The 8,857-nt window shown below is 38.1% G+C and overlaps 1 protein-coding gene across 1 annotated transcript; it reads right to left on the reverse strand.

Annotated features, from left to right (window-relative positions):
- Positions 1–842: 842 nt before the first annotated feature.
- LOC149194649 (uncharacterized) lies at positions 843–6,615 on the reverse strand. The gene is made up of 2 exons (XM_089405123.1): positions 3,707–6,615; positions 843–2,026 (listed from the first exon to the last, which is right to left on the reverse strand). The coding sequence occupies exons 1-2, from the start codon at positions 6,309–6,311 to the stop codon at positions 1,677–1,679; spliced, it is 2,955 nt and encodes a 984-aa protein (XP_089261249.1). The 5' UTR covers positions 6,312–6,615; the 3' UTR covers positions 843–1,676.
- Positions 6,616–8,857: the final 2,242 nt, after the last annotated feature.

The following is an 8,857-nucleotide window of genomic DNA, read 5'->3' on the forward strand; positions in this document are numbered from 1 at the left end:
CATTAAGAACTCTCGAGCACCCAAAGCTTCTGAACACCCAAAGCCTTGAACCTTGACAACTACAACCTAGATTTCCAAAAATTTCTTTCAAATTTTCTCAAACTCAGAATTTCCATCGTTTTCAAAACAAAATTACGACTTTATTAAATTATAAAAAATATATATCTTCGTTAAAAAAAATTACATCATTGCAAAGATCTGGAAAAATTTACACAAGAATAAATATTAAATACTATTCCATAAGCTGATAACTAACTATAAACCCATCAATCATAAACCCATATTAAATACTATGCCATAAGCTGATAATTAATTATAAACCCATCAATCATAAACCCATCATTGATTATAAACCAATAACTAACTCAGTTGCGTAAAACTTATCAAACTAATAATAAAATTAGATATATGCCATAAGCTGATAATTAATTATAAACCAATAACTAACTCAGTTGCATAAGATTAATATGATATTCAATATCATATTAGTTGCATAAGATTAATATGATATTCAATACACATTGTTGCAAAGGAATAATAAGATATTCAATATACATAATAAAAGAGAGGATAAATCAATTGATTAGCTTGTTATATGGCACTTAATATTTACCAAAAATACTAATGATTAAATACATCTGTAATGTTTCCTTGTTACAATCCTGCTGTCCTGTCATGTCATGTTTTAATACGGAGACTATAAATCAATTGATTAGCTTGTTATATGGCACTTAATATTTACCAAAAAATCTAAAGATTAAATACATCTGTAATGTTTCCTTGTCACATCCTGCTGTCCTGTCATGTCATGTTTTAATACGGAGACTTAATACATCCTGGTATATAGTTTTAAGATGGCCAGAGGCTATAATTAATCTTCTACCACATAGACATTTATGACTGACAGCCTGACAGGAAAATGAGAATCTCAGGCAGCCACCACTAAATCATCCTGACTGCAGCAATATTACATTGAATCAGCTATATTACATTGAAAGCTTCAGTATTCTGGTTTACAATTAAACTTCTACCACACAGCCATTAATCACTGACAGCCTGACAGGATAATGAGAATCTAATACTTTACAATTAAACTTCTACCACATAGCCATTTATGACTGACAGCCTGACAGGATATTGAGAATCTCAGGCAGCGACCATTAAAATCATCCTGATTGCCAGCTATATTACATTGAAAGCTTCAGTATTCTGGTTTACAATTAGATGCCTCTGCCCAGGAGAGTATAGCAGGTGGAGCTCAGTAATAAGTCTAACAAAGATGATGATGACGACAGTATCGATCTGTGCTTTCCTCATGGTGTTTGACAGGGCGCAAGCTCTGAGTTTTAGCCAGACCACCGCGACCATTAACCCGGAGGGCAGATTTATCAAACACGAAGCAGCACAATGGCCCACGACTAGGTAGACAGATGCGCCTATAACCATTGCACTCTTGTGGAGAATGACGCCAAAGAGTTACAGAGACAAGCTTCTATTTTGATTATCAGTATTAGGTTAAATTCGAAAGGTTAAACATGAACAAACCTAAACAAACTTAGAAGCTACAAAGTGGCAGTAAATATGGAGGCCCTGCAAAGAAGAAAAGTCCACGCCAGGTGCAATTACCATCATGCTTATACAATGCAAATTGTGGGTTACACGTAATAGTCAGGAGACTATTTTTCATCCTTGGCAGTTGCTTTGGCCTTGCGCTGTGGATTGGCTTCCTGCAGCAAATGTACGACCCTCCTCATTGTTGGCCTGTTGATGGGCAGGGTGCTTGTGCAGAGGAGTCCTACTTTCAGAACCATGGCCATTTCCTCCTTGAAGCAATCCACAAACTTTGGATCCAACACTTCAAGCAATCCATTATTTTTCTCTATTTTATTGCACACCCACTTCACAAGATCTTTGTTCTCTCCAAATTCTGGATCTATTGGTTGTCTTCCCGTCACCAGCTCCAAGATCACCACTCCAAAACTATAGATGTCACTCTTTTCATTCACTTTGAGTGTGTAGGCATATTCTGCACAATGCCAGATCTACATTTGTCAAAAACTCCGCAGAACTACTTCGATAAGATTGGCTTCCCATTCGATTTGAAAAGATAAGTTATACAAGATATCAAACAAATTGAATAATAGTTATAAAACAATCACATAATAAGAAACAGCAGCCAAAAAAGGTAAGAATTTTGTTAAAAGCAGGACACTGCGCACCAATATTCTGGGAAACCCAACTGAGGTTGAAGCGATCAGAGCACAATAGTATCGGAATTCAACATTTATCCATCAAATATAGCTAATTTTTATAGCAAATCTTGGTAAAATGATCATATTTTACCTATAAAACCTTTTTCTAATTCCAACCTGCTACAAAATTTAGCTAAATAAAATAAACACGGAGAAAACCTTACATTCTGGAATAGAATAAGCACAGAAAACTCACATTTGAGCATAAAACAAACACAAGATCAAGTCATACCAAGGACAAGTTAAAACCTAATACATGGACAAAACAGGACAATATCTGACTTGAAGTTAGAAAGAACTCTAGCAGATGGAAAATTATCAGGCTTGAAGTTGGAAAGAACTTCAGGAGAATATTGAAAAATAAGAAGGATCACAAAGAATTTGGGAAACAAGACGAGTCAATTTTAAAATTTAGCAGGGTTAGTATCTGGTTTTTATTTTTTTAAGAATGTTATTTAGTAATTATCCCTTTCCACAGAACCAGGTGAATTGAGTGATGGTAAACCAAGTGATTGTAAAACAAAACCTGTCTTTTTGTCATTTTTTTGTCTTTCTCAAAAAAAATGATGCTTATGGCATCTCTGTTTGCATACACAAGTAGGCTAAGTAGGCTAAGTGATCGTGACCTGGAACCTACATTGCGCTTATCACACCTTCCAGCTAATAAGGTAGTAAACATGAGTGGATTCATCGCACACAACAATAACAAGCAGCCAAAATTAAGAGCAATATCTTAATAACTTAGTCTAACATCGCTGGAATCATCGCCCTCCATTATAACAAAACAATAAGTTGATTGCTGTTGGTACCTCTAGGCTCTTACACATCATAACAAAACCAGCGTTGGGTTAAGATGGATAGTTGGATCTGGACATAGGTTTGATTGTGGGTTAAGATGGATAGTTGGATCTGGACATAGGTTTGATTGTGGGTTAAGATGGATAGTTGGATCTGGACATAGCGTTGATTGTGGGTTAAGATGGATAGTTGGATCTGCACATAGTTTTGATTGTGGATCCCCAGGGTTATGATGGATCAATGGATCTCCACATAGTGTTGAATATGGATCCCCTATTTGGGCTGTAATCGACAACACTGAAATCATACACCAAGCCTTGAGAAACCTTAAGAAAATTGGATTTTCAAAATAACCATCAAATGCAAGGTAATAAACAGATAAACATCCACACCGTCCCAGAAAATCCGAAAACAAGCATATCTCAAGTTCATATAGAGAGGTTAACATCAAAATCATGTTAGCCAAGCATCTGCATGACAAGTCTGCATAACTTATGAGATAAACCTTTAAGAAAGCAAAGGAATGTTGAACTTTCACTCTCGCCGTCTCGAGATCAAAATTGAAGCAAAACACAACAATTTTAATGAATGTGGTCGAGATTAGAAGGAAATTCAAACACACAATATACAATTATTTTACAGTCAACAGTACAAACCTGGTGCTATGTAGCCATAAGACCCGGCAATTGCAGTCATAGTATCAGTCCCGTTGCCACCACTTTGTAGAATTTTCGCAACACCAAAATCTGCAACATAAGCCCGATAATCATCATCCAGCAAAATATTATTGGATTTCACGTCTCTGTGAACAATGGATGGTTCACAATCATGATGAAGATATGCTAAGCCCTGAGCTGCTTCAAGAGCAATCTTGTATCTTATGGGCCAGTCAAGAACACTAGACTTAGGCCCATGAAGCAGATCTCCCAGGCTCCCATTAGGCATGTACTCATAGACCAACAGATTGGAGTCGCTATTACTACAACAACACCATAGCTTTACGATGTTCTTATGCCTGATCTTCCCCAATGTGTCCACCTCAGCTTTGAAACCATGGTCATTGGAAGCATCGCTTTTACCGCTGCTCCAAAGCCTCTTGATGGCCACGAATTCACCATTGCTCAGCATAGCCTTGTAAACCTTACCGGCTCCACCGCTTCCAATGACATTATCTTCATCCAAGCAATCCAGAATTTCATATTCACTGAACCCTAGCTTGTGAAATGAAGTCAGCATCCACGAAGGTTTGTCCAGTGACTTCTTCTTCTCTGCATTTGCAAAGCTTCGGTACCTTCTGTAAAACCACGCCAGTCCAAGGATGAAAATAACGAGAGACAACGCAAACAAGCAACGAAGCAGCCACCACCAAGTCCTGCGCTTAGCTCTTTCACTGCGTTCTTTGGAACATGACTCCATGCCGTTAAAGGCCTGCTGGCTACACAACTCAGGATTTCCCAAAAAACCTTTTTCATAGACCGGACTCTCAAAGGCCAAAGGAACTGTACCGGACAAACGGTTGTTCGAGACATTGAAGGTATTCAACTTCAGATTCCCGAGCTCGGAAGGAATCGCGCCCGTGAGAAGATTGTCCGAAAGGTCTAAATAATTAAGCACTGCCAAACTGCCCAGATTCGCAGGTATCGAACCTGATATTTGGTTTTTTGAAAGATTGATTTCCCCAAGCTGCTTGCAGGAGCCGATTTCAGCAGGAAGCTCTCCACTTAACTGGTTATTGCTAAGGTCCAGCTTTCCGAGCTGTTGCAGCTTCCCCAAGCTCGGAGGCAAAGCACCGGAGAGTAAATTATTGCTGGCGATTATCTCGCCGAGATTTTGCAGTTCACCGATTTTTGTAGGGAGGCTTCCCGTAAATTTATTGCCGTTTATGATGAGCTGCGAGAGATTTTTGGCGTTGGTGATGTCGGAAGCAATAAGTCCTTCGAAATTATTGTTGTTGAGCTCCAGCAGTGAGACGTGAGGAAGTCCCCAGAACAAACTCGGCACCGAGCCGTTAAATTTATTGCCTCCCAGCCTAACTCTGTTTAAACTCGTGCAGGTTCCCAAGCTTTCAGGTAATTTGCCGGTGAGCTCATTGTTGAAAATGTTGACGATCTGAAGTTTTTTGTTCTTGCAGAGATCCGGAGGAAGGCTTCCGGATAGCTGGTTGTCTGCAATATCCAGCGCTTGAAGTTCCGAATTTCTGCCGAGGTTCTCCGGTACAGTACCAGTTAGTCTATTCGAGAAGAGCTTTAACACGATAAGGCTTGTCAACGAACCCAAACCTGGAGGTATTTGGCCGACCAGATAGTTTTGATAAAGGTTCAGCGATTCCAGATTCAGGCTCCCCAGCCCGGTGGGAATCGAACCGTTGAGCATATTCACGGAAGCATCGAACCTCTTTAATGCTTTTAGGTCGCCCATTGCCACCGGAATGGGACCCGATAAACGGTTCTGATAAAGCTCAATCTGTACAACTTTTGCCAGCTTCGTGATGCTCTTGGGAATCGAACCAGACAACTGGTTCATGGATAAATCTAAGTTTGTGAGCTCCGCAAGATTGCCTAAAGTCTCCGGAATTTCTCCGCCGAGATTGCAGCCCGCCAGCCATAGATGTTGCAGCTTCTTCAGATTTCCTAGCTCAGAAGGTATGGTTCCAATTAGAGGATTGTAGGCCAAGTTAAACTGCAAAAGATTCGGAAGATTGCCTAAAAAGGATGGAATCGTAGCGTTGAGAAGATTGGAGAAGAGATTTAAGACTTGCAACTCTGGCAGCTGGCCTAATGCAGCGGGAAATGGACCGCTGAAGTTATTTCCAGAGAGATCCAGATGCTTGAGCCTTGGGAGCTCGTTGATGAAATCCGGGAGTCGGCCGACGATGAGATTTTGCGATAAATCTAAATACTGGAGGTTACGGCACCTTACCAAGTCCCGAGGAATCGAACCGTTGACGTAGTTATTCGCCAAGGAGAGCTTCTTGAGTCCATCTAATCTGCAAACGACGGAGGGAAACGGTCCTGAAATGTTCGTGCTCGAAAGATCGACTCCTTCCACGAACTTTTCTCCGGCATTACAAGTAATTCCTGTCCAATTACAGGGAGAATTGTCATTCTCATTCCAGTTGCTGAACGTTCCTGACGGATCGTCGAATCCGCGCTTCAAATCTTGCAAAATAAGTCCTTCTTGCGAACCGCCAATAGCAAAGCGGCTCAATATTATTAGAACAAAAGAAACAAACAAAAAATGCAGGGAGACTCCCCGTGACATTTTCAGTTCCGTGGCTTCAAATTTTACTTCGCAATGCACAGAAACAAATCAACACTTATTTTCCCTTTACTCGAGCCTCTTTCCTTCTCGTGTCTCTCGGATTTAAAGCTCCAAGCGCAAGCTTGCACGTTCTGGAAAAGCCCGGCAACATTTAAGGCCGAAAATATCTGCCGCACTGTTCAAAAACTGGTCGGCACTCGGAACAGAATTCTGATCACCGGGACTCACCGGGCATGACGACCACTGCTATCATCAACTCTAAAAGCACTGGAACCCTCCTGCTCCTCAGTCCGCTTCAAGAATCAGTAGCGCCAGTTTGGCGGCAATTAGTCGAGGTAACCAAATGTCCGTCGTGTGTCGTAGAATTTGATGTCGCTTATCGATTGTCGTTAACGTCCCGTCGACAAGATACCTTCTGCTCGCGTGTCCAGTGGTGCGGTCGAAGTATACGGCGGCGATGACTTGTGTTGACCCATAAGCCTCAGTGCTTCAACGGGTGGACGCAATTCAATACACAGACCCAAGAACACGTCTATGGCGTATGAAAGACGTAATCGCGTAGAGCACGACCGTACATACGTATCCGACAGTGTATGGCCCTGTTTGGCATTATATCATTTTCACCATATGACCGCCCGTGAAGTGTAAGTTCATTGGTGTTCCCTGTGGGGTGATTTCCTTTTATTACTTGCGCTGTTGGATTATTCGCTGAAATCATCGTGCAGGATGGGTCACTGAGAGGTTGAGGTGGACTAGTTTAGAATAATGTTGCTGCCATGTCAACATCGTTGACATCATTCCTCACAAGTTAGCGTAAAATCCCCGTTGCCTCCCGAGTCCCGACGAGTGATATGCGATTGATACCGACAGGACGATGTAAATTACGAGGGAAAAAAATTAAAAAGTTACTGACGAGTCACGGGTACCCTTACCCACGAAAAGAGAAAGTTAAGGTAAAAAATTGCGTCGGCATTGCATGTCATTATGGATCTATGGTGATTTTTTAATATAAAGTTACATATTTTAATTTGGTTTATGATAATGCTAGTTTCTTTTCAGCAACCTGTTTTCTCTGTGGCCAAGCAGTGACAAAAGAATGTGGTTACCGGCAGTTTCTTAGTAGATAATTGGGCAGTTAGCCTCTTCGGATCAGGGATTGGATTCTGTCAGTTTTGTAATGGAAACCTGTAATGTATCTTGGATTCATAAAGCATAAAACAAAAACTAGAATTTTTTTTTTTTTTTTTTTTTGGAAATTAAAAGTAATTTTTTAATATAATTTAACTAGAATTTTTATTTTTTAATTTGGAAATTAAAATTATTTTTTTTATAATTTAATCATAAATACTAAAATCAATTTATTATATATTTATATATATATAAATATAAATTTTATGTAATAACTAATAAAAGTCGAAGAGTTTATTCAATCGAATGATTTATTTGATTTAAAAAATAATTAGCGCAGAAATCACAATCTGATTTTCTTAAAATTCGGATTATTTCTCGATTTGTGCATGTTATCTTTAATCAGGCTATGATAATCTTTTTATAGGATATTTTAATTTTATTGGATTTCAAAAATAATTATAATATTATAGATTTTTTTAAGGATAAAATGGATGTATTTTATTGTTTTGTACACAATGAACTCTAAAAAGGTAATATACACAAGTAAATTTAAATAGATTTATAATAATATAATTTGAAAATTAAGATAGATTTATAATAATATAATTTGAACATGAAGTATATATTGTTTAATTTTTTTAATAATGATATTATATTAAATCAAATTAAATAAATTTATAATTATATTAAAAAATAGATCTTTTCATTTATATAATAAAGCATAATATTAGGTCAATTCGGTGGTCTTATAATTTATAATAACATAATTGCTTTATAAATTATAATAATATAATTTTAAAGTTAAATATATATTAGTAATTGCATCCGGAGGTGCAAAGGAATTACGTCTCAACTTCATAATCTGTGTATTTCTCTGCGCGGAGGGTGAAAAAGAAGTGAAGCTTAAACTCAAGTTAATTTACCACTTGTGACTAATATGGATTAATTTGCCACAAAACCATTAATATAATCTCTTTGGATGTAATTGCACATTCTATCATTATAATCTCTTTGGATGTTTACACATTCAATCATTATCTCAAGGCATCTCGTACATTTTAGAATAAACAGCCTTCACAATAATTTAACCTTGTCCAATACTTTTCATTTTTCACCATTAAATCTAACTTTTATGATTAAAATTTCATATAAATTAACAAAAATAGAGCAAAGACAATTTGAAACCTTCTTACTCTAGTTTCCAAAAAATGATCCATCAAACTATAAAAGAGTGGATTGCAATCTCCAACAACCCACCTCATTTCCCCACCAACTATAACAACACTTTGACTGAAGCCTTGTAGCTACTACCAACTAAGAGGAACAATTAGCTCTAATACCATGTTGAAAATTGGACATGTTAGGAATCAAACCCAAAACTTTCCCCTAGATAGGGAGATGCTCTTCAAACCATG

The sequence above is a fragment of the Pinus tabuliformis genome, chromosome 2_2 (assembly GCF_031772625.1).
Source record: "Pinus tabuliformis cultivar Carrire ecotype Pingquan chromosome 2_2, CPIR1, whole genome shotgun sequence".
NCBI lineage: Eukaryota > Viridiplantae > Streptophyta > Pinopsida > Pinales > Pinaceae > Pinus > Pinus tabuliformis.

Coding starts and splice junctions, on each gene's coding strand:
- LOC149194649 (XM_089405123.1), bottom strand. CDS start 6,311: ATGTCACGGGGAGTCTCCCTGCATTTTTTGTTTGTTTCTTTTGTTCTA. Junction 2,027..3,706: donor TTATGGCTACATAGCACCAG/GTTTGTACTGTT, acceptor GGCATTGTGCAG/AATATGCCTACACACTCAAA.